This window comes from Pelobates fuscus, chromosome 7 (genome assembly GCF_036172605.1).
Source record: "Pelobates fuscus isolate aPelFus1 chromosome 7, aPelFus1.pri, whole genome shotgun sequence".
Lineage (NCBI taxonomy): Eukaryota > Metazoa > Chordata > Amphibia > Anura > Pelobatidae > Pelobates > Pelobates fuscus.
Window position 1 is genome coordinate 186,265,373 of NC_086323.1, and position 27,429 is coordinate 186,292,801.

The following is a 27,429-nucleotide window of genomic DNA, read 5'->3' on the forward strand; positions in this document are numbered from 1 at the left end:
GGCCCTGTAGTCGGTCTACTTCACTGCATGGAAAGTGCCGAACTGCTCAGCCATCCAACCCCAATCTTTGGTTCGGATGAATCCCCTAGACTGGGGAATGCAAACTACCGAACGGCGGGCCGTTCGGCAGTTTGGATCATACACTTTGGGGATCCTGGAGGTCTGAGCGGTGTCTGGGTAGTCGAGCGTCCGATTTTAGTTCCAGACGCTCGACGACCAAACACCGCTGTTCGGCAGTTAAGATGGCCGCCGCCACGTGGAGATTAGGCGAACGGCGGCCACCCACGGACCCAATAACGGTATGTGCACATTTTCTTCCTTAACACGCTGGTACAGTATACAGGATGCATGGACATATAGGGTAGGGACAAATAACAAGGTAAATACGAGTTTCTGGTGGCTGCTTCTGCCACAATGCTCCCCCAGAATCAAGCCAGCATACACAGTCTGATCCCAACGGATCGGCTTGGGGATGTCTGGAGGAGTACCCACAGATCACTTGTCTAGTTCCGTTTGTCGGGATAACCCGTCAGCATTTCCATTGAGCTTCCCCGGGCGATATTGGATATTGAAATCAAAGGGCTGAAGCGCTAAGCTCCAGCGCAGCAGTCTGGCATTGTCTCCTGACACCCGGTTCAGCCAGACCAACGGGTTGTGATCTGTGAGCAGGGAAAATGTTTGTCCATACAAATAGGGCTGTAGTTTCTTGAGGGCCCACACCACGGCAAGGCATTCCTTTTCGATGGCGGCGTAGCTTACTTCTCTGGGTAAAAGTTTTCGGCTGAGGTAAGCTACTGGGTGTTCACCGCCATCGGCTCCGATCTGGCTCAGTACTGCTCCCAATCCGAACATTGAAGCGTCTGTATGGACGAGAAAGCGTTTAGTCGGATCGGGAGCAGCCAACACAGGGGCATTAACAAGGGCATTTTTTAGGAGTTGGAAGGCCTGTTCACACTCTGGGGCCCATACTACTAATTTGGGAAGGTTCTTTCGGGTCAAGTCGGTAAGGGGCTTGGCTAGGGCGCTGTAGTTAGGTACAAACTTTCGGTAATATCCTGCCGTCCCCAAAAAGGCTAGTACCTGGGTTTTAGTGCGGGGGGTTGGCCATTTAGCTACGGCCTCTATTTTGGCTGGTTCGGGTTTTTGGTGGCCGCTGCCTACTCGGTGTCCGAGGTATTGGACCTCGGCCATCCCTATATGACATTTACTGGGCTTGAGGGTCAGTCCGGCTTCCCGGATGCGGTCTAGTACTGCTCCGATATGGTCTAGATGATCGGCCCAGGAGTAACTAAAGATGGCTATGTCGTCTAGATAGGCGCAAGCATACTCCTGAAACCCGTCCAATAGTCGGTCCACCATCCTCTGGAAGGTGGCCGGGGCGTTCTTCATCCCAAATGGCATGACCCGGAATTGGTACAGGCCAAATGGGGTGACGAAGGCCGACTTGGGGATGGCGTCCTCGGCTAGGGGAATTTGCCAATACCCTTTACACAGATCAATGGTGGTTAAGTATTTCCCCCTAGCCATTTTGTCTAATAGCTCGTCTATCCGGGGCATGGGATAGGCATCGGATATGGTTTTATCATTGAGCCTCCGGTAATCTACACAGAAGCGGGTAGTTCCATCCCGCTTCGGCACGAGTACTACGGGGGATGCCCAGGGGCTATCTGAATGCTCAATTACCCCTAACTGCAACATTTCCTTCAATTCCTTGTACATGTTCCCCCTCACTGCTTCGGGAATGCGGTAGGGCGGTTGACGGAGTGGGACCGGATCTAGGGTTTCTACCCGATGGGTAGCTAACGGGGTATATCCCGGGAGGTTGGAAAAAGTGGCTCCTTTTTCCCTAATTAAACTTTGGGCCTGAGCTTTTTCCTGGGGATTCAAGCGGTCTCCTAGCTGTACGGCTGCGAGATCCTCTTGTAGCGTTTCTCGGGCCAGCATGTCAGGGAGGGGTAGGTTATCTGTGTCCTCTGCAGCCGAGGCGCAGATGGCGGATACTTCCTCTGTGCGCTCGTGGTAGGGCTTCAGCATGTTCACATGGAACATGCGTCGGTCCCCGGTCCCGGCGCAGGGGCCGATTATATAGGTGGTATCGCAGACCTGCTCTACCACCTTGAATGGGCCCCGCCAGGAAGCCTGCAGCTTGTCAGTAGGGACGGGGCGTAAGACTAGTACTTTCTGGCCGACCTGAAAGCTGCGGTCCCTAGCTCCCTTATCATACCAGTGGCGCTGTCGTGTCTGGGCCGCCTGGAGGTTGTTGCGCACAGCTCGGGTCAATTCCTCCAGGCGGTTCCGAAACTCCAACACATAGGGTACGATAGGGGTGCCGTCAATGGTCGTCCCCCCCTCCCAGTGTTCCCTTATTAGGTCTAGGGGTCCCCTTACCCTCCTTCCGAACAACAGTTCGAAGGGAGAGAACCCAGTGGACTCTTGGGGCACCTCTCGGTAGGCGAACAGGAGATGGGGTAAGAACCGCTCCCAGTTCTTCTGAGTGGCTACGAACGTGCGGATCATTTGTTTTAAGGTCCCATTAAACCGTTCGCAGAGGCCATTGGACTGGGGGTGGTATGGGGAATTAAGGATAGGTCGGACCCCGCATACTTTCCAAAGCTGTTGCGTGACCTCGGCCGTGAATTGGGTACCCTGATCTGAAATGATCTCCCGGGGGATCCCCATACGGGTAAAGATACGCATGAGGGCGTCTACTATGGTCTCTGCGTGTACATTCGTTAGGGCTACTGCTTCGGGGTATCTAGTGGCATAATCTACCACGGTCAATATGTATTTCTTACCAGACGGGCTTTTTTGTCTCAGTGGTCCGATAATGTCTACCGCTACTCGGCTAAAGGGTTCTTCAATAATGGGCAGGGTGTGTAGTTTGGCCTTGTATCGGTCCCCCCGCTTTCCCACTCTCTGACAGGTATCGCAAGTATTACAGTATTGCTTAATATCCTGTGATATCCCTGGCCAGAAGAAGTTCTGTAGCAGCCGATGTTTGGTTCGGCTGATCCCTAGGTGTCCAGACAGGGGAATGTCGTGGGCGATTCGCATTAACTCTTGTCGATACTTTCGAGGCACAATTAACTGTTTAATGGGTACAGGAATTGACCCGGCTACTACTTTTTCTGCATACCGGTATAATAACCCCTTATCCCAAGCATATCTCTCCCCCTCTCTGCCAGTCTGGTCTTTATCTATCCTGTCCTTGTAAACCTGTAGGGACGGGTCCAGGGCGACCTCGCTACCAAATTCTAATGGGGCAGCCCAGGGTAATACAGTGTGATCAGGGGGGTTTGTGCTTACCTGAGCCTCAGAGTCAAGGTGGGGTGCCGTGGTGCGAGCCTGTTGGCGGGTGACGACCGGGTAAGCTTCCTGTGGAGGAGGCCGGGTAACAAACGCGGAAGTTAGCTCCCCCAAATCGTTCCCCAAAATCACATCGGCAGGTAGGTCCTGCATCATCCTCACTTCAATTTGTCCTGCCCCCGCTCCCCAGTCCAAATGTAGTTTAGCAGTGGGTACCTTGTATATAGCTCCCCCTGCCACTCGAACTGCAATGCACTCCCCAGTGAGATGGTTCGGGGCCACTAAATGGTTCCGTACCAGAGTGATGGTGGCCCCAGAATCTCTTAACCCCTCCAGCCGCTTGCCCTCCACATGGACCACTTGTCGGTGGCCCTGGCGGTTGTCTGAGGCCGCCTGGACCGGGTTTACCTCATGGAGGGTGCCCAAGGGTTCTGCTATTTGGGTAGAGGTGAAAGGTTGAGCCCAGGGCCTGCCCTGATAGCAGTGTACCGCGGCTCGGGGGGTGGTTGGTGGTCGTTGAGGGGTCCAGGCTGGTCTGGCCCGGTTTTGGGGACAGTCTCGTTGCATGTGACCCAGCTGGTTACATGCATGGCACCGGACAGATGCCCGGTTGTTGTACCGGGGGGTTTGAGACTGGTAGGTCCCCCCTGGTCGGGGCGGATTTACTGGGGTAAGCTGGGGAACAGCTGGCGTAGATTGCACTCTACTGGAGACATGCTGTTCCCGTCGGGAGTCCTGATGCTCATCTGCTAGTTGAGCGGCCTCATGCAGAGTACGGGGCTTACGTTCTCTTACCCAGATCTGTAACTGTGGAGACAAACGTCGGTAGAACTGCTCCAGCATCATCAATTGCTTGATCTCTTGGGCCGTGACGGCTTTGGCTGCCTCAAGCCACCCGTCAGCTGCCCGTTGTAGGCGGTGTGCAAATTCTGCATGTGAGTCTTTTTCTGATTTGGGTAATTCCCGGAACTGTGTTCGGTATGCTTCAGGTGTAAGGGCATACCGTGCGAGCAAGGTTTGTTTTACCTTTTGATAGTCCCTGATATCCTCTGCCGGCATAGCTCGGTAGGCATCTGCTGCGCGGCCGGATAGGTTACCCGCTAGCACTCGTACTTGTTCTTCAGTGCTAATGGCATGTAGCTGGCACAAAAGTTCAAAGTTCTGTAAATAGCCATCAATGTCCCCCTCGGTATCATTAAATGCTTTGAATACCTGGTACGGTATTTTAGCTTTCGCTGGCGGGGTGGGGGCCGCTGTTGCGCTTCCCTGCGCTGATCGCTGCATAAAGAGAGCCTGTACATCGTTGTACACCTGGTCTGCTTTCTGTGCTGCCATGGCTGGTGAGAATAGAGCCATCCTGGCCCTATATTCTCTGGTAAACTCAGTTTCTTCCCCCTCCCTTGGAGGTGCTGCAGCAGCTGCGACTCTGTCTCCTTCCATGAGTTCTGCGATTAGGATAGCCTTTGTTTTGTTGCTTGCTATCCTCCCTCTCGCTTCCAGTAACTCTTTTAGCGTGTCCCGTTTCAAGAGGGTATAATCTGTTTCCATTCAGTCCTTTTTAATTCCTGCTGAATGCCTCTTGCTGTGTAGTACAATCCCGTCGCTTGCCACCAATTGTAGCGGAGTAGAGGTACGATCCAAGGTAGCTCCGCTGGTAGACAGGAACAGCAATCCAATATAGGTATCAAACGGGTAGCGTGGTTACAATCCCTTCCCTCCAAGAACTAGACGACACATAGCTTGGAGGTCAACTGTCAGCTTTATTCACACAATTTCTTTTATGGCTTTTTCCCATGCAAGGGAGGCAACTCAAAACAACCAATCACCTCACAATCACCTCCCCTCCCTCTCCTCCCCTTAGATTAGCAGGTAAATTAATTAGAGTGAGCCGAGTTTTCCCCAGTTTCTGAAGTACCCCTAAATACGGGGGGTACAAGGATAAACGAGGGGTCCCCTGGTAGGTCTGCTCTGGGTGAGTAACATATTCAAATTTCACCCAGATCAGACCAGGGGTTCGGGAGTTACCGGTATTTAAAGATTTGACCGACTGCAGGGACACAGTAGCCGAAAACGGCTCCATAGATTCTGGCCCTGTAGTCGGTCTACTTCACTGCATGGAAAGTGCCGAACTGCTCAGCCATCCAACCCCAATCTTTGGTTCGGATGAATCCCCTAGACTGGGGAATGCAAACTACCGAACGGCGGGCCGTTCGGCAGTTTGGATCATACACTTTGGGGATCCTGGAGGTCTGAGCGGTGTCTGGGTAGTCGAGCGTCCGATTTTAGTTCCAGACGCTCGACGACCAAACACCGCTGTTCGGCAGTTAAGATGGCCGCCGCCACGTGGAGATTAGGCGAACGGCGGCCACCCACGGACCCAATAACGGTATGTGCACATTTTCTTCCTTAACACGCTGGTACAGTATACAGGATGCATGGACATATAGGGTAGGGACAAATAACAAGGTAAATACGAGTTTCTGGTGGCTGCTTCTGCCACACCCTAGTTGGGTCTTTCGTTAGTTTTCTGTACGTTAAGGAGTCACTCAATAGTCTCTGGGCTTCCTCAATATAGTCATCGGTATCTAATATAACAGTCCCCCCACCCTTATCTGCCGGTTTGATTATTATGGAGTGATCCTCTCTTAGTTCTTTCAAGGCATGTTTCTCTTTCGGATTAAGATTATATTCACATATTTTTGGTTTTTTAATTTTATTCACGTCTCTCATGACAAGTTTTTCGAAAGTGGTCATCTCATTGGAGACACACCACTTAGGAAAAAATGTAGATCTTTCTTTGAGGTCCGTGTGTATTATCCCTGGTTCTTGTGTCATTGCTTGATTGGTCTGAATTGGATTCTTTTGAAAGAATTTTTTGAGGCATAATTTTCTCTTAAACCTATTTAGATCTAGGAAGATGCTGAACTTATCGATTGGTTTTGTGGGTACAAATTTCAACCCTTTCTTTAGAATTTCAATTTGAGGTTCAGTTAATTTTCGTTTCGAGAGGTTGAAAATTCCACTCTGTGTGGTTGTTTGTCTCTCTTTTCTTTTTTGTACGAGTATGCCTCCTCTATTTCCCCTTCTTCTATACTTCGCTGCCTCTTCATGGGGGAGGTCCGGTAAATGTTGGAGCTTTTGTGACGCTCTCTCATTTGTCCGAACCAAAAATCCTCATCGTTTGAGATTGATGTTAGGGGTTGGAACCTATTTGTGACACTACGTCTGTTATCAGTTACTTTGGATTTGTAGACGTTAGTGTCCCTTTCAATGTTCCCATTCAGGGTCCTCGTTCTTGGGGATTTACGTTTATTTGTTGGGGATCTTGGATGTTTCCTCCTTACTACTCTTTCCCAGTGATCATTATTAATCACTGGTGATTTTGGTCTAGGGGGTGATCTCCTTGGAGTTTTATCAATTAGTTGTTTATAGTGGTTATTATATGATGGAGGTTCCCTAAATGATTCTCTACTCCTAACTCTTGGATTATACCGAGTTCGTGACCTATTTCTACCTCTCCATTCTCCCTGGTCATATCTTTCATAGGTTTTGGACCTATCTTGATTTTTAGAGAATGTTCTCACTTGATCCTTTGCGTAGTCTTCTTTATCTCTCAAATACTTCCTTCTTTTTATTTCTATCACGTTGTTTTCTAATCGCTCCAAATTATTTTGAATTTCATTGATCGTATTAGAATATTGGTCTGGTGTCATATGTTCCACTAGGAAATTTCTTAGTTCATCAATTTCTGTATCTAATTTTTGTAAGGTATTAGTCCTTCTTTTTATAATTAAACTCATCATACCAAACGAGAAGCTTTCTAGTAAGTCTGTCCACTCTTGAATAAAATCACTTTCTTCCTGATCAAAGGAGGGACTTTTCATAAACCTTAGGCCTCTCGGGGTGATTTGTTCCCTCTTATATTTCTCTAGTGTGGCAATCTCCCATTTAATTTTAATCTCTCTTCCTAACGTTTTCTCTAGTTTAAAACAGGAATTGCGTATTTTAATTTTTAATTCAAATTCATTATTACCCCTTGTTGTTATGGAGTTATTAAATAGAGTGTCGATATCCTGTCCATATCTAGACCTTTTGTCAAACAAAGACATGATAAATTAAGCAGCTCTCACAGAATTGAAGGGAAATAGAGAATAGAAAATGTGTGGATATCTGTGAAGTAGGCGCTTACACAATATGGAAACAATAGTAGTACAATAGCAGCTACCACCCAAATAGGAACCCTTCGTCCTAATATAAAGTAACAGATAACAAAATAAACACCATAACCTCACACAGTGGGAAAATGGTGCTCAAGAGTGGAGCGCTTAAATCGTACACTTACCCCTCGGGGTTTACAGAGGAGTGTACAACTGTGGTGGAATCCTAAAAGGGTATATAAGGTACAAAATATAGAGTAGTACTGTACAACAAACGTACTTAATAGATATTTAGCAAGAACGCACTCACGTGGTTCAGAGCCTATGAATGACCGGCTCTGATCTTGTATGCAGACGTGTACTTTGAGGTGACACACACCTTTCTTGTATGAATCACAACCTCAGAAAGGGGAACAAAAACGGAGAGAACAGGGAAGCCAAACCGACCCTGGTGTAGATACCTTTGATGTATTCAATACATAAATTGCTAATACAAGTAGTTGCTCACCTTCTAAAGAGCCTGTAACTCGGCTCTCAGCGTATGCACAGATATATCAATTCAGGGTGATATTAGCCCTTTTTGGTAGCAGAAAGTGGAGTTCCTTCAAGCCGGCTCGTAATAAAATATTTATTCAAAATAGAAAATACATACAAATAATGCCGGTGTCGGGCACCCGTCCAAAACGCGTTTCACTGATTGGATTCAGCTTTATCAATTGGTAATACATTCTCTGCTACACATGGTTTAAATAACTCACACACTCACATCATTGGTGCGCCAGGCCGATGCTCTAGCCAATCGTTAGTTGTAATTACCCCGCCTGTCAGGTGATGTTGATAGTGCGTAATCTGTCCCCCTTGTGATGACATCACGCACCATACGCCGTGCGGATGACGTCACATATGGGACGTTGATCCTACGTTCTTCTGAACCCGGAAGTGGAAATCCTCGCCGATCACAATCCCTTCATTAGCTGGTCTTTAGTGTTGTGTTTGAAAGTCCGGTTTCTTCATATAGGAGGTGACAACACAAGAAAATTTAAAATTAAGGAGCTGATCACATGCCATTCCACTAAAATCATATATATGATAAAATGCCCTTGTGGTTTAGTATATGTTGGAAGAACCACAAGAGCATTAAAGATCAGAATACAGGAGCATGTGCGAAATGTGAAAAAAGGCTTTGAGAAACAGAGTGTGTCCCTTCATTTTAGGGACCACCATAACTGTGATCCCAGCGGTATAGATTTCCTAGGTATACAAAAAATTAACACTAACTGGAGGGGAGGTGATCTAATCAAGGCCATAGGAAGAGCAGAAATGAAATGGGTTTTTGGTCTGGAGACTATGCAACCATATGGATTGAATGACGACTTCGAGCTATGCCATTTTTTATAATTACATATTCTATTTTTATATTTTTGTTATATATTTGTATTGTTTTTTAGCCGAACATGTGTAGTGCACTACGTATTTATTTGTACTCAGTAGTAGGCGGGTTGCCAGATTATAACAATATTATTGTAGATTTATTAAGGGTTGGACCTTTTTGTATATATATATATATTGGCACGGGGTCGTCTTCCAATACCATTATATTTGTATATTGATCGCATTGTATATAGAAGGTCAGTTATTTTAGAGAATATTATATATATCTATTTATTTATTAATATTATTATTTTTCCACATTATGGTAATTTGTATTACTATTTTCTATTTTTTTAAATTTTATCTCAATATCTGGGAATGAGCTACTCTTTGCATATCTACATTGTTAAATGGACTTTGCCAGTAACAAAGATGGCCACCTCCTATATGAAGAAACCGGACTTTCAAACACAACACTAAAGACCAGCTAATGAAGGGATTGTGATCGGCGAGGATTTCCACTTCTGGGTTCAGAAGAACGTAGGATCAACGTCCCATATGTGACGTCATCCGCACGGCGTATGGTGCGTGATGTCATCACAAGGGGGACAGATTACGCACTATCAACATCACCTGACAGGCGGGGTAATTACAACTAACGATTGGCTAGAGCATCGGCCTGGCGCACCAATGATGTGAGTGTGTGAGTTATTTAAACCATGTGTAGCAGAGAATGTATTACCAATTGATAAAGCTGAATCCAATCAGTGAAACGCGTTTTGGACGGGTGCCCGACACCGGCATTATTTGTATGTATTTTCTATTTTGAATAAATATTTTATTACGAGCCGGCTTGAAGGAACTCCACTTTCTGCTACCAAAAAGGGCTAATATCACCCTGAATTGATATATCTGTGCATACGCTGAGAGCCGAGTTACAGGCTCTTTAGAAGGTGAGCAACTACTTGTATTAGCAATTTATGTATTGAATACATCAAAGGTATCTACACCAGGGTCGGTTTGGCTTCCCTGTTCTCTCCGTTTTTGTTCCCCTTTCTGAGGTTGTGATTCATACAAGAAAGGTGTGTGTCACCTCAAAGTACACGTCTGCATACAAGATCAGAGCCGGTCATTCATAGGCTCTGAACCACGTGAGTGCGTTCTTGCTAAATATCTATTAAGTACGTTTGTTGTACAGTACTACTCTATATTTTGTACCTTATATACCCTTTTAGGATTCCACCACAGTTGTACACTCCTCTGTAAACCCCGAGGGGTAAGTGTACGATTTAAGCGCTCCACTCTTGAGCACCATTTTCCCACTGTGTGAGGTTATGGTGTTTATTTTGTTATCTGTTACTTTATATTAGGACGAAGGGTTCCTATTTGGGTGGTAGCTGCTATTGTACTACTATTGTTTCCATATTGTGTAAGCGCCTACTTCACAGATATCCACACATTTTCTATTCTCTATTTCCCTTCAATTCTGTGAGAGCTGCTTAATTTATCATGTCTTTGTTTGACAAAAGGTCTAGATATGGACAGGATATCGACACTCTATTTAATAACTCCATAACAACAAGGGGTAATAATGAATTTGAATTAAAAATTAAAATACGCAATTCCTGTTTTAAACTAGAGAAAACGTTAGGAAGAGAGATTAAAATTAAATGGGAGATTGCCACACTAGAGAAATATAAGAGGGAACAAATCACCCCGAGAGGCCTAAGGTTTATGAAAAGTCCCTCCTTTGATCAGGAAGAAAGTGATTTTATTCAAGAGTGGACAGACTTACTAGAAAGCTTCTCGTTTGGTATGATGAGTTTAATTATAAAAAGAAGGACTAATACCTTACAAAAATTAGATACAGAAATTGATGAACTAAGAAATTTCCTAGTGGAACATATGACACCAGACCAATATTCTAATACGATCAATGAAATTCAAAATAATTTGGAGCGATTAGAAAACAACGTGATAGAAATAAAAAGAAGGAAGTATTTGAGAGATAAAGAAGACTACGCAAAGGATCAAGTGAGAACATTCTCTAAAAATCAAGATAGGTCCAAAACCTATGAAAGATATGACCAGGGAGAATGGAGAGGTAGAAATAGGTCACGAACTCGGTATAATCCAAGAGTTAGGAGTAGAGAATCATTTAGGGAACCTCCATCATATAATAACCACTATAAACAACTAATTGATAAAACTCCAAGGAGATCACCCCCTAGACCAAAATCACCAGTGATTAATAATGATCACTGGGAAAGAGTAGTAAGGAGGAAACATCCAAGATCCCCAACAAATAAACGTAAATCCCCAAGAACGAGGACCCTGAATGGGAACATTGAAAGGGACACTAACGTCTACAAATCCAAAGTAACTGATAACAGACGTAGTGTCACAAATAGGTTCCAACCCCTAACATCAATCTCAAACGATGAGGATTTTTGGTTCGGACAAATGAGAGAGCGTCACAAAAGCTCCAACATTTACCGGACCTCCCCCATGAAGAGGCAGCGAAGTATAGAAGAAGGGGAAATAGAGGAGGCATACTCGTACAAAAAAGAAAAGAGAGACAAACAACCACACAGAGTGGAATTTTCAACCTCTCGAAACGAAAATTAACTGAACCTCAAATTGAAATTCTAAAGAAAGGGTTGAAATTTGTACCCACAAAACCAATCGATAAGTTCAGCATCTTCCTAGATCTAAATAGGTTTAAGAGAAAATTATGCCTCAAAAAATTCTTTCAAAAGAATCCAATTCAGACCAATCAAGCAATGACACAAGAACCAGGGATAATACACACGGACCTCAAAGAAAGATCTACATTTTTTCCTAAGTGGTGTGTCTCCAATGAGATGACCACTTTTGAAAAACTTGTCATGAGAGACGTGAATAAAATTAAAAAACCAAAAATATGTGAATATAATCTTAATCCGAAAGAGAAACATGCCTTGAAAGAACTAAGAGAGGATCACTCCATAATAATCAAACCGGCAGATAAGGGTGGGGGGACTGTTATATTAGATACCGATGACTATATTGAGGAAGCCCAGAGACTATTGAGTGACTCCTTAACGTACAGAAAACTAACGAAAGACCCAACTAGGGAAATCAAAGTAAGCTATAATCAGTTAGTGGAAAAGGGTAAATCACTGAATGTGCTTAATCAAAAGGAATACAAATTTTTAGATGTTCCATTCCCAAGGATCCCAGTTTTCTACTACTTACCAAAATTACATAAAGACAGTAACAAACCACCAGGGAGACCCATAGTCTCAGGTATCGGTTCCATTTCAGGGAAATTATCACAATATATTGATAGATGCCTCCAACCGATAGTCAACACATGCCCAAGTTATCTAAAAGATACGATAAGTATTCTTCAGATTTTGCACACCATCTCGTGGGATGTTGACTATTTTTTAGTTACAGCAGACGTTAGTTCACTGTATACGATCATTTCCCACGATTTGGGATGCAAGGCTACAAGACACTTTTTGGAGAGGTCAAATGATTTCTTGGAAACACAGATTGAATTTATCATAGAGGGCATCAAATGGATACTGACGCATAATTATTTTTGGTTTGGGGATCAATTTTATTTACAGACCTGTGGGACGGCGATGGGCACGAGGTTCGCGCCCAGCTATGCCAACTTATTCATGGCATTTTGGGAACAAGAGTTTGTTTACCAAGGCCATGAGTGGGGCGCGAGCCTCGTGACCTATCGCCGTTACATAGATGATATTTTCTTTATTTGGAGAGGGAGTGAGGAATCCTTGAACCTTTTTTTACTACATTTAAACAACAATAATTGGGGGATAAAACTAAGCTGTAACTACAGTAAAAATGCAGTTGAATTTCTTGATCTTAAAATATATGTAGAGAATAACACACTAAAGACGTGCACCTTCTTTAAAAAAGTTGATGTTAACAGCTATATAGGGGGAACAAGCTGTCATTTTTCCCCGTGGCTGCTTAACGCCCCAAAGGCACAACTCTTGAGGGTAAAACGAAACTGCACGGATAAGGACACATTCCAGGAACAATCACTTAGGATAATTAATGATTTCAAACAAAAGGGCTACCAGCAGACCCTTCTAAACAAAGCTTACGAGGAAGTAGAACAAACAAATAGATTGGAACTAATACAGTATAAAGAAAGGAACACTAAGGTAGATCTTCAGAGTTTTAATTTTAATTTTATCTGTGACTTTAATAGCGACAATAGACAACTACAAAAAATAATTAGAAGACATTGGTCAATTCTGAGGGATGACCCTACCCTCTACCCCTTATTACCAGAAAAACCTAGGATTACATACAGGGGTATACCAAGTTTAAAGAGTAATCTGGTCCATAATCACATTCCCCCCAAGATACAAATGAAACAATATTTTAATGAAGCACCTGGGTTTTATGGATGCGGCTCTTGCACGGCCTGTAAGAATACAAACAGTAAAAAGCGTGTTATAAAAGACTTCCAGCATCCTAGAGACAACACAAGAAAATTTAAAATTAAGGAGCTGATCACATGCCATTCCACTAAAATCATATATATGATAAAATTCCCTTGTGGTTTAGTATATGTTGGAAGAACCACAAGAGCATTAAAGATCAGAATACAGGAGCATGTGCGAAATGTGAAAAAAGGCTTTGAGAAACAGAGTGTGTCCCTTCATTTTAGGGACCACCATAACTGTGATCCCAGCGGTATAGATTTCCTAGGTATACAAAAAATTAACACTAACTGGAGGGGAGGTGATCTAATCAAGGCCATAGGAAGAGCAGAAATGAAATGGGTTTTTGGTCTGGAGACTATGCAACCATATGGATTGAATGACGACTTCGAGCTATGCCATTTTTTATAATTACATATTCTATTTTTATATTTTTGTTATATATTTGTATTGTTTTTTAGCCGAACATGTGTAGTGCACTACGTATTTATTTGTACTCAGTAGTAGGCGGGTTGCCAGATTATAACAATATTATTGTAGATTTATTAAGGGTTGGACCTTTTTGTATATATATATATATTGGCACGGGGTCGTCTTCCAATACCATTATATTTGTATATTGATCGCATTGTATATAGAAGGTCAGTTATTTTAGAGAATATTATATATATCTATTTATTTATTAATATTATTATTTTTCCACATTATGGTAATTTGTATTACTATTTTCTATTTTTTTACATTTTATCTCAATATCTGGGAATGAGCTACTCTTTGCATATCTACATTGTTAAATGGACTTTGCCAGTAACAAAGATGGCCACCTCCTATATGAAGAAACCGGACTTTCAAACACAACACTAAAGACCAGCTAATGAAGGGATTGTGATCGGCGAGGATTTCCACTTCCGGGTTCAGAAGAACGTAGGATCAACGTCCCATATGTGACGTCATCCGCACGGCGTATGGTGCGTGATGTCATCACAAGGGGGACAGATTACGCACTATCAACATCACCTGACAGGCGGGGTAATTACAACTAACGATTGGCTAGAGCATCGGCCTGGCGCACCAATGATGTGAGTGTGTGAGTTATTTAAACCATGTGTAGCAGAGAATGTATTACCAATTGATAAAGCTGAATCCAATCAGTGAAACGCGTTTTGGACGGGTGCCCGACACCGGCATTATTTGTATGTATTTTCTATTTTGAATAAATATTTTATTACGAGCCGGCTTGAAGGAACTCCACTTTCTGCTACCAAAAAGGGCTAATATCACCCTGAATTGATATATCTGTGCATACGCTGAGAGCCGAGTTACAGGCTCTTTAGAAGGTGAGCAACTACTTGTATTAGCAATTTATGTATTGAATACATCAAAGGTATCTACACCAGGGTCGGTTTGGCTTCCCTGTTCTCTCCGTTTTTGTTCCCCTTTCTGAGGTTGTGATTCATACAAGAAAGGTGTGTGTCACCTCAAAGTACACGTCTGCATACAAGATCAGAGCCGGTCATTCATAGGCTCTGAACCACGTGAGTGCGTTCTTGCTAAATATCTATTAAGTACGTTTGTTGTACAGTACTACTCTATATTTTGTACCTTATATACCCTTTTAGGATTCCACCACAGTTGTACACTCCTCTGTAAACCCCGAGGGGTAAGTGTACGATTTAAGCGCTCCACTCTTGAGCACCATTTTCCCACTGTGTGAGGTTATGGTGTTTATTTTGTTATCTGTTACTTTATATTAGGACGAAGGGTTCCTATTTGGGTGGTAGCTGCTATTGTACTACTATTGTTTCCATATTGTGTAAGCGCCTACTTCACAGATATCCACACAAATTGCTATTTGTAACTGGCCCTTTAAATGATAAATTGCCCTGCTTCCCTGGATTGTGGAGAAGCCTGTTTGCCAGCCTTCTTCCTCATGACTATGGCCCCTGGAAGATTGTGCCCCTGAAAACGTATTAAATTTTATTTGGTGTGTATGACCCTTTAAGAACCGTCTGGGGACATATTGTGACTTTGTTGAACAATGCCCCTTTAAGACGGTGTCCCCAAACCTTTAATATATTGTGTTCCTGGCTTTCTCCCACTTGGTTCAGTAAATAGGGCTTACTGAACCAAGTACCACACAGGCGGACCACCCAGAAGTTAAAGTGTGCAGGCAATTTACCTCCCAGGCTGTGAGGTTACTGCAGGTTAATTGCCGACCGCTGGGTGGCCGCAATTCGACAGTCGAACATGTGGCGGCGGCCATCTTTGTTCATTCGAACGCGGTCAGCGGTGTATGCTAAAGATTCTGTGGAACGAAAATCGGATGCGCAAATACACGAACACTGCTGACCCTTACCTTCTTCCATACTGAACTTGCAGCTCCAGAGATGTAGTTAGTCGTTTTTCTGCATGAAATTGACCGACCGCACAGCCCAAATCTATGGAACTGTTTGGGGCAGGAAATTGTGCTTGCGGTCGGTCATAAAGGACTTCCACTTAACTTTTGATCCGCTGGAGGGATTTGGCTGATTTTTGGAAGTGTTTATGTTTGATGTATGCTGAGTTTAAATATGTAATGGAGATTTATGGAGATTGAATGTATGGTTTTAAAGTTAGTGTATGGGTGAAAACTGTATTTTTACTGTCTGTAATAATTATGTTAACTGCTTATCTGAGGGGAGGGGATGTGTGGGTTGTACTGTTATTTGATTGGTTATTTTATGCCTCCCCCTTGGTGTGTTCTGTATGTGCACAACCATAATAAAAACCAGGCTGGGTGTGCCAGCACCTCAGACCTCTTCTGACCCTCAATACGTAGCCTTGTCTCGTTATTGGAGGGAACTGCTATATCACGCTGGGGATTGCTATGCTCTGCATATTCCCCTGAGCTTTAATCACTTAGCTCTTTTAAGAGCTGGTTCCGGATACGCTCTCCTGGAGGAGAGGTCTTACCCACACGGTCCTGGAGGACAGAAGCCGATCCAGGGTGGAAGGAAGACGGCGAGGCTCCAGTTAAGCTTCAGCGGTTGTGGAGTCTGCGGTGGCTGTGGTGTCCGGTGTGGTGCTTGTGGTCCTCGGCGCAAGCTAGGAAGCGTCCATCAACGGAGGGTACTCGGTCTACATATTCTGTCTACATATTCCTGCCTGTGACAACCACAAACATTTGCCACAAACTCCTGGAGGAGTGTGAAAGCTGGCCTCCTGCCCATCAACTATGGTCCAGGTTGGAGACCCCATTCAGGAGTTACCCTGCCTAGCCGCCATTAGCAGCTTTCCCTCGGTGCCTGTGGTTCGGCACTTTCCCTTCATTCAAATGGAACCGAACTCTAGTTCGGCCATTTGCATGAACCAAACCCATGAATGGTCCTCAGCGGTAGGACCATCTTTCAGCATGGGCACTCTGGACACTTGCCTGGGGACCCCACAAGTATAGGGGCCCCATATCATCGCCCATGTACCGGGCCAACATGGGGGAGATCCTTTGATCTCCCCTGACAGCCCACGGAGAGATGGCCCTGCTCACCTGCTGTGGGCCCTCTTAGGCCAGTGGTGAGATCAAAGGGTGCAGGGAGGCAGAGCACTCCTCCCGCGACCATGCAGTGTAGAGCTTTGCCGCACATTGCGCTTATCGCTATGCACCCTCCCCCCCCACACACACACACATCACCTCTCACACACACATAGCACCCCTCACACACACACACAGAACCCCTCACACACACACACACAGAACCCCTCACACACCCATAGCACCTCTCACTCACAGACAGCACATACACACACAGCACCCTCACACACATATTGCACTCCTCACATACTGTCACGGGACCCCTGTATGCCTGATGAGGAAGATAGGAGTCACAGCGTGCAAATGGACTATCAGGGCCTGGTGCAGGGTAACCACATGCCCCCTGGTGTTGAGCATCAACGTTTGAGAGGCCACATACCAGGGCTCTGATGCAGCTACTACAGATCCCAGGAGGTAGATGATAATATGCAGACCTCCCAGGATCTGGATAGGGAGGCTCTGCAGCAGATATGTATCCAGTACTAGAAACAAGGCAAGACTAAAACATGCACCAAACAAGATAACAAGACAAGACTAGAAGAACCCAAAACCGAAGCAGGACAGAAACCAGAACCCAATACATGTACACAATACATGAGGGAAACATGGACAGGGCAGGACTGTACATGAACTGGCAATACAAGACAAATTAAAACAAGACAAGAGATACAAGGCAAAACATAACTAAGTACTATATATGTAATAAACATTGGAGATTTAAACATACATAAATGGTGTATGCGATGTATGCAGCCCACCACTGCGCCAAAGTACTCCAATTACGGTGGGTCCCAACTGCCTAGATATGCATGACTAAATAAACAACAATAAAACACACACAGTACTTACCTGCAAAGAAAGGAGCAGAGGCAATGAGACCACTGCTTACAGGAACAGACTGAAACAAACAGGATTAATGGCAAAGGAATGGGTGTGGCAACAAAAAACAAACATTTAAAGGAATCCAGGAGACTGGGAATTCCAGGAACGGAATAAAGGAATGAACCCAGACAACCAGACATAGAATAGAAAACCAGAAAAACCAAGAAAAAACTAAACAACAATTGTAAAAAGATTACTGGATACCAGAAGCCAAGGCCAGAAATATCTGCAGAATGGAACAGGACGTGACACACAGAGCACCCCTCACATACACACACACACAGCGCTCCCCTCTTATACACACATTGCACCCCTCACATACACACAGAGCAGCCCTCATACACACAGAGCACCCCTCACACTCACACATTACCCCTCACACACACACATCACCCCTCACACACACACATCACCCCTCACACTCACATAACCCCTCACACACACAACCCCTCACCCCTCACACACACACATCACCCCTCACGCACACACATCACACCTCACGCACACTGCACCCGTCACACACATAACACCCCTTCCACACACACACACACACACACACACACACACGACCTCTCACACACAAACAGCAACCCCCCCCACACACACTCAACACCTCCCATTCACCCCCCAACACTTAATCCCTCACACACACACTGCACCACTCTCACACACACTGCAAACCTCACTGCAGTCCGTGTGTGTATGTGTGTTTGTTCAGCAGTTTGGGTGTGTGCGTTCAGCAGTATGTGTTTGTATTCAGCAGTCTCTGTGCATGTATTTAGCAGTCACTGTGTGTACTCAGCAGTCTGTGTGTACTCAGCAGTCTGTGTATGTACTCATTTGTCTCCGTGTATGTATTCAGTAGCCTGTGTGTGTGTATTCAGCAGCCTGTGTGTATTCTGCATTCTGTGTGTGTGTATTCAGCTTGCTGGTTGTATTCAGCAGTCTCTGTGTGTGTATTCAGCAGTCTCTGTGTGTGTATTCAGCAGTCTCTGTGTGTGTATTCAGCAGTCTCTGTGTGTGTATTCAGCAGTCTCTGTGTGTGTATTCAGCAGTCCGTGTATGTGTATTCAGCAGTCTATGACTGTAGGCATTGTTGGAGGTACCAATTAATAAAAGCTTAATTTTATCAATGATTAAACATTTTATTCCTGTGACTGGTTGTGTAGGCAGGGCCCCAGTGCACTGCTTTGCCCAGGGGCCCATATTGTTGTTAAGATAGCACTGCTCAGTGGTACTTAGCTCGACTGCTATGGAACTAATTTTGGCATGAGGTGACCTTGCCATTCCCAGACAACTTGGTCCGGGGTTTTTAACCACTTTGCAACCTGCCAGGAGAGCACTTTTTGGAGGGAAAGTACCTTGAGACTAAGGGGAACAAACGCAACATGAGAGAAGGGGGATCACACCTGTATTGCGGCTGCAGGAGCTCCTGAAAGTTACGCCCTGTAACTATTTTGAGCATAGGACCACGAGTGCGGCCGGTCAGAACTTTGACACAGTGGCATTTTCCCTATACTGCATGGATCTGATCGCTATTTGGTCAACTTGGGCGTTTAGATCATGACTTTTTGGGATGTTGGACTTTTGGGGTACTTTTATGTTTTTATGTTTTGTGTTGGGCTCTCTGTTCCTGGGAGATAATTAGCTTACCGGTCTTTAACTCAAATATCTCCCAGGCTCAGAGATTGTTTGGAGACCCCTTGCTGGGTTCTGTGCATAAAGGCTGAGTTTGGCTCATTAAAATAAGTTGTACTCCAAGAACTATATGTCGTCTAGTTAATGGGAGGGGAAAGGGCTATTCACTGCTCAGCATCTGAATCGTGGAGGATTCAGCGGGTAGAGTCCTTGTAAGGACTAGACCTCTCAGGACTCAGTGTCGTCCAGTCCCTGAGAGGAAATAGAGCGCGTCCCCTATCCTGTTCCAGGACAGAGAGGCTCCAGGAGAACTCCAGTAAAGTCACAGCAACTGGGGTAAGAGTTTTTTCCCTGGTTCCAGCTAGGAAGTGATCCTTGGCGGAGGTACCCAGCTGTGGTACAGGGAGCTCCACTACACTGACATATACTTGTAAGTTGGTTAGTCCAGCTGTGACAAAACAGCCATGTGTGTTCTGCTAGTTTAAAAACCACATATATATATATTGCTTTATCTCCTAAGAATGTATATATTTTGCCTCATTAATATTGTAATATTGACTTCCAAATTACAATACTGTGGGGAAAATAAATAAATTAAATTAGAAGCACGAACAAGCACAAAAATACCATATAGGGGTTGAACAAACATTAAATCATGAACATTTTATGTCATACAAATCTCACAAAGATCTCAGTATGGATAATTCTACTCACAAAGAACATGCAATATATAGTGGCTACTGTAGTTGCAATGTGGCCATCGGGCAAACCAGGCAAATGGGCCAAGGCCAACAGGGAGATTAAAGTATCTCCCCTGCCGACCCATGCAGTGCCTGCTACGCTGTCCATCTTCTCAGGCCGGTGGGGAGATCAGTTCTCCCTCACAGGCCCCTCTTTGTTCTATCAGATTCCGAGGAGAGGCTGAATAGTCCTCTTATGAGCACGGGCCGCTGAGCATTGCCGTGGTTACCATTCCCCTGTGTATTGTATTTACAGTCACCAGTCGGCTGGCGGGTTTAGTAGAAATGATGTTACCCACAGGTAATAATAAAGTTGCTAGGATTGTAGGGTTTCTAAAAAATAAATAACAATGTATAACACACACACACACACACGCAATTCCCACAAACCCAACTCCACTGACAATGCACATATATACACACACAAACTCACAAGCAGCCTCTCACGTGAAATACCACACGCAGCATCACACACACACACACACACACACACCACTAAACAGACAATGTGACATACCCCCACACACATTATTCCACAAGCAGCTCCCATACTCAGCCCATATTCATAGATATCATACACAATACCACAAACTACTCATGAACATATACAATATAAAAGCTTACATAAAATGCTACAAAGCAACTGCAGCATCCATAAATAACACCAGCAGAATACAGTAACATACACAACTCCATTAGAAAAAAAGGGACTTCAAAAAGATGTTGTTTTGGCACACTACTAAAAGGTTGCCTTCCCTGCACAAGAGATTCAAATGCAAGATTGACACATACTGATTGGCTAATCTCTTCTTTTGTAGGTTGGACTTCGTAAATGCTATGCTTCTCACACGAAGGATGGAGGATGTGTATTTAATACACACATGGTATCTCAAAGATACATGATAATGACTCACTGTGTTCAGAGTGTCCTAAGGGAGGTGGATCTAATCCAGAGTTCCAGAGATGACCAGCTTGGGGAAATGATGAGAATGAATAATGATTTGGAAGATGAACTGAGCAGATCTCAGGAAGCATTGCTCTATCTGGAGAATTGCAATGAGCAGCTGAGAAGGGAGCAGGCAGAAATGAGGAGGAAGGCTGAAGAGGCCAGACAAGCAGTACTCAAATGTTTTGGAAAAGTTAAAGACCTGGAGGAAAAATCAAACAAAGCAGTTCTTCTTCAATTGCATATAAAGGAGCTAGATATGGAGCTGCAGAATTACAGGTAATGGGAAAGAATATTTGTCAGTCTAGTTCTCTACTTTAAATTGTATAGCTTAGAAACAGGACAGATACACAACTATAATATATGACAATTTAATTTATTGATTAAGACCAGGTTTACCCCTTAAGGACCAAACTTCTGGAATAAAAGGGAATCATGGCATGTCATGTGTCCTTAAGGGGTTAAAGAGTCAGTCTAAGTATCAAGCATTTATTACTAAAGTGCAATTTAATAAACCGAGGTGACCTATTAGTACTCCTAGCCCCAACCCATACCACACTAGGTCTCATTTGTTTAATAGCCCCCGTCTATCGCTCATGGGTGGGGCAAGTGGAGGACAGTAAACCATCATTAAGTTTTAAGCAACCATCCAAAGGTCTGTCGCTAGTTTTTAATTTCTCTGTGTATCCACTGACTGTTCACTGTATCGTGATGACTGGAGGCATAAGAGAGTTACACTCTTAAAATTAAAGATTAACTTTATTAATTATATATTGGGTGAACTGCCTGACAACCAGAGGCGAGTTAGGCGACTCTGAGGCCTTAAATCAATTTAGGACACAGTGACCTGTTGGATCCTCGGTCCATGAAGGACAACAGGAGGGGTCCTAGTGCCTTGCCCTGGATGCCACTGGGTGCAAGCCCCTCCATTCTATCTACACATAGAGGGAGCCAACTACAGCCTCCGGTCTGCAGCTCTGCTGTCTTGTGATTTCCAGCCAATCAGAGCATCACCTTGGGTCTGCAGCTCTGCTCCCGGTGGAGGTGCAGACCAAATATATAGGCCACAAGACCACCAGGGAGACAAACCACCAGACCACCAGGGAAAAACTCAACCCCAAACCCTCTCATATTCAACCTTCCTCATTCTATCACACCCTGTTACATTCACCCCGTCGCACTGTCACACTCAACCTGCCACAGTTACCCCAGTATTCACCCTGCCAGTCACCAACTAAAGACATTCATCATACACACAAAGTCATGAAACATAGCTTTGCCATAAATACAATGCACAATGACCACAAGCAGTCCCCCACTCACATTGTGATTGTATGTCTGTATTTGTCAATGTGTGTGTCTCTGTGCATCAGTCTGTTTGTGTGTATGGATGTGCTTGTATCAGAGTGTACATATGTGCAGGCATTAGTGTGTTTGTGTTTATGGCATGGTCAATGCAAAGGTAATGTGGCAATATATATATAATATACATAAATATACAATACAGGGGGTGATATAGAAAATGTATGATGGATCAGAGGCTCCGATAATAAAACCACAGCCTTACTCAGTTTGTAGTCCAAAATCATCTCTTCTCAATCTTTAATGGGAGAGTGTGATGGACCACCTTGCACCCCGACTGGGTACCTCCACCAATCGATGCTTCCTAGCTGACGCCGAGGACCATAAGCACCGCACTGGACACCATAAACACTGTAGACCCCACGAACTGCCGCAGCTTGTTTGGGGTCTTGCCCTCCCTTCCCGTCCTGGACCTAACTCCTGGATCCAGAGATTCAGTGGGAAGGTCTCTCCTCCAGAGAGTATAGCTGTGAAGCTCTTACAAGAGCTAGTGATATAACTGTGAAGCAAGTTCCCTACAAGCATGAGTCAAGGCTATGTGTTGAGGTTTAAGCAGGAACTGAATTTTAATGGTGCCACACTGGCCTTTAATGCCAATCCCCAAGCAAGGTGTACGCTCACATGGACCTTGTTGGGGACAGGGACACAAACTTACAAACCAATCACAATAGAGTTACAATCTAAGGCACTCCCACACATAATACAATAAGCCTTCCCCTTTACTTAGGAGATAATTGAGTCAAGCACTATACTAAACTCAATTATCTCCAAACACAAAAAACACATTTTTACAAAACACATAAAGTCCCCACAAATGTTACATCCCCTGATAGCCCTAATCTGGGTGACCAACATATCCAAAAATCACCCAGATCAGTTCAGGGGTTCAGAAATGTTATGGAAGTCATGTATTTGACAGACCGCAGGCATGGTCCCATACCCAAAACAGTTCCAGAGAATCAGGGCTTGTGGCCGGTCTAGTTCGGTATACGAATGATCTCACCGAGCAGTGCCATTCTAAGCTGAATAGAAACTAACGCAGGCAATGATTGAAGTCCAGCGGTGTTCAGGAGTTTCTATATCTGATTTCTGTTCCATGAGATTCATGCCCAAACGCCGCTGCCTGCGTTCATGCATGCATATAGATATCTTTTATACAGCACTGAAAAATGGTTATTGGACTTCTATATGGGAACGGTGATCTTTGATTTTATTACAAGAAATAAAGGTTTGTTCACTTTTGATTGAGCTGGCGTCCTGCTACTTTCATCATCATTCAAGTCCTGGGTTGTGGACTACGAGCTGGATAAGTTAGAGCAGGCTTCCACTGCTCTTCCTTTGTGAGTGATGTTCGGCATATGAAACCTTTAGAAAGGGATTCTTGGATTTATTCCTCTATTATCTTACTCCCATGGGTGGACAATGGATACATCCTGCTCTTCGGTGGCCTGGTACCCTGTAGTGAGTCAGTAGCACAGACATATGGTCTGTGAGGCAGCAGGGACGCATGATTTTTGGTAAACAACTATTTTACAGGTGGTTGTCACGCCAAGGGTGCATAATACATTGTTGCACAATAGAATATTAATGTAATTTGTGTAGTGCATGTATGAATTGACCACTTGGTAAAGACCAGATGACAGAAAGAAAGAAAGAAAAGGGAGGAATGTGAAAGGGAGCAGATGGTTTACCAATTAATCAAAAGCTCTGTAACGTGTGAGAAGTTGCACATAAGTGGCCTGGAAGTCTAGCTCCAATGTAAATTAGCGGACTTCAGCCATATGGCATCTATCTTTTAATTAGTTAGTGGATTTCTTTGATATGTTAATTATCCCTAGCTTTCAAGAAAAGAGAAAAAACAAGCCTTGTGTTCCAGTATCATATCCAAAAAAAAGAAATATTATTTACCCACAGAATAATAATTGAGCCTCATTTTTTTTTTATATTTGGAATGTGACCAGCACAATCTTCTAATCAAGCCCAAACATGATTTGCGTAGCTTGACCATAGGGGAAGGGATTGTGATGCCTGCTATATTGGGTTAGAAGTAAGAAGTGTGACATATCTATGGAATGGAGAAATGGTAACCAGTTCATAGGTGCAATTATTATTTCTGTGGCAAGTACATAAGAGGAGATAGAACCAAATGTTTCCATTTGGATTGATGTTGGTCTGGAACACAAGGGGGTGGTCACTTATAGTTACCTCTGCGCGGGGCTTGGTAATCCACAGGGACTATGTCTAATGATTCTGAAATGTGTATTTGTACATGCTTGGGGTCAAAATCTAATTTTGAGTAAGTCACCATCCTCCTTGCCATAGACCACGTGGGCAGAAGCCTTACTTTGAAAATCTAAGGAGTAAGTTATTAGGACTTTGGTTATTGTATCCCTTTTGTTTTTATCTGTTGTTGTAAATAATTTGATTGTCATCTATATTTTTGTATGCACTGTGACGAGTTTTTGCTCATAATAAATATTCCTTTATTAAGTTCTGCCTTTGTCAGGTAAATAACCACATTGCCTGAAGAGACTAATTAGTCTTTTGCAAGTGCTTAGATATTGTGCTTAGTTATATTTGGTTGGTGGGACCAAGGCACCCCATTTATAAATTGTCTTGGTGGTGGCAGCGTACATTTTTTTTACAGTTATATTATTATCCTTAAGTGTGGGTGGTGTTAAGTGTGATTTTATCATTATTTCCGGGCTAGTGCAAACAAATAGTCAATTTTAACTGTTTCACCACCACAACTACATCCCGCACACTCTTGAAGTAGGGTGCGTTCGTGACAGTAGTATTTCTGTAGATAAGGGTGTAGTGGTACGAACATTAATAGTATGGATAGGTTTAATAGACACAAGCCACTTTTCATTACAACAAGGTCCCTACAATACTATTTCTCCCTTTACACAGTCAATATGGAGGTTGTGTAAGGAGAGCCAAGGATAACCCAGTGGTCATGGGCCATGTTAATACCAATGACAAAGTAAGAGGAAGATGGAAGGTCCTAAAAAAATGTCGGAGAATTAGGTAGCAAACTTGAGAAAAGGACTTCCAAGGTAGCATTCTCTGAGATCTTATCTGGAAAGGCAGCGGAAGATTAGATAGGTTAATGCATTGCTCAAATCTTGGTGCAGGAAGGAGAGTTTTTGGTTTTTAGAGCACTGTAATGATGTTGCACTTAAGTACAACCACAGAAGTGGTAAGTGGTGTCCTTCAGGGTTCTGTTCTTGGACCCCTTCTATTTAACATGCTTATAAATGATCTTGAAAAAAGCATTGGAAGTCATGTTTCAGTGTTTGCAGATGACACAAAACTCTTAAAGTAATACAAAGCAAACAAAATATTACTTTGCTGCTGAGCGATTTAGATCGACTGGAGGACTAGGCACTTAAATGGAAGATTGCATTTTATGTAAAAAATGCAAAGATATGCACTTCGGGGTAAAGAATGCACAAGCAATTTATACCCTAAATCCGGCATAGGCAACCTTCAGCACTCCAGATGTTTTGGACTACATCTCCCATAATGCTCTTACACCCATAATGCTCTTACACCCATAATGCTGGCAAAGCAAGAGCATTATGGGAGATGTAGTCCAAAAAATCTGGAGAGCCGAAGATTGCCTATCCCTGCCCTAAATGGGATAACCACACACAAGAAGGATTTGGGAATTGTTAAAGGACCACTATAGTGCCAGGAAAACATAATCGTTTTCCTGGCACTATAGTGCCCTGAGGGTGCCCCCACCCTCAGGGTCCCACTTCCGCCGGGCTCTAGGAGGAGGAAGGGGTTAAACTTACCTCTTTCTCCAGCGCCGGGCGGGGAGCTCTCCTCCTCCTCTCCTCCCTCTTCTTCCGTCACCGGCTGAATGCGCATGCGCGGCAAGAGCCGCACGCGCATTCAGCCAGTCCATAGGAAAGCATTATCAATGCTTTCCTATGGACGCTGGCATCTTCTCACTGTGAAAATCACAGTGAGAAGTGCGGAAGCCCTCTAGCGGCTGTCAATGAGACAGCAGGATGTGGTACAAATAAAAGGAATACCTCAATCACTAAAATCAAGTACCCGAGAGGCCGTGTTCTCTCCAATATTAAGCTATAAAAGACTTGTGAATGAGTAGGTCGACGGGGGTACATGTGATCTGAGGTATGTTTGGAGCCCCGACGCGTGTTTTGCCGGTTTTGGCAGCTTTTCAGTGGACACTTTCTCCTTGTTGTATATACTTAATTTCTCACTTGTTATTGTTGGATCAACAGCAAAAAAAATAAAAGATGTGAGGGATCTCGATAGAACAAACAATGTTGATCTTTTGACCAACATTCAAGTAGGGGAGCATTTGGGAAATAGTGATCACAATATGGTAATTTTTGAAATAAACTATAAAAAAGCAAAAGCACGTGGGGTATACTAAAACGTATAATTTTAAAAAAGCTAATTTCAATAAGATTAGGGCAGCTCTATAACATATCGATTGGCATAAACTCCTTAGTGAAAAAAACACTGAGGATAAATGCAAACAAATATTAGAAAGGTACATTTCTCAGTATGTACCATTGGGTAATAAATATAAAAGAAACACATTGAAACCAATGTGGCTTAGTAGAGAAGTAAAATAAGAGATTAAAAATAAGAAAAGGGCATTTAAAGCATTTAAATCGGACAAATAAGAGGCATCCTATATAAGATATAAGGAAGCCAATCATAGTTACATAGTTACATAGCTGAAAAGAGACTTGCGTCCATCAAGTTCAGCCTTCCTCACATTTGTTTTTTGCTGTTGATCCAAAAGAAGGCAAAATAAAAACAGTTTGAAGCACAATTTTGCAACAAGCTAGGAAAAAAATTCCTTCTTGACCCCAGAATGGCAGTCAGATTTATCCTTGGATCAAGCAGTTATTACCCTACATTGAAAGATTATATCCTTGAATATTCTGTTTTTGCAAGTATGCATCTAGTAGCTGTTTGAACATCTGTATGGACTCTGATA

The 27,429-nt window shown here is 43.8% G+C and overlaps 2 protein-coding genes across 2 annotated transcripts in view; one reads left to right on the forward strand and one right to left on the reverse strand.

Moving 5' to 3' along the window:
• Window positions 1-27,429, reverse strand: part of LOC134568392 (dimethylaniline monooxygenase [N-oxide-forming] 2-like) — a 489,265-nt gene that overhangs the window by 455,037 nt on the left and 6,799 nt on the right. The gene's annotated exons all lie outside the window — the stretch shown is intronic.
• The window catches only part of EFCC1 (EF-hand and coiled-coil domain containing 1), a 174,107-nt gene that overhangs the window by 23,540 nt on the left and 123,138 nt on the right, over window positions 1-27,429 (forward strand). Inside the window, exon 2 of the mRNA XM_063426967.1 lies at window positions 20,950-21,356. Within this exon, the coding sequence (XP_063283037.1) occupies window positions 20,950-21,356 (407 nt within the window). The remainder of the gene's footprint in view (window positions 1-20,949; window positions 21,357-27,429) is intronic.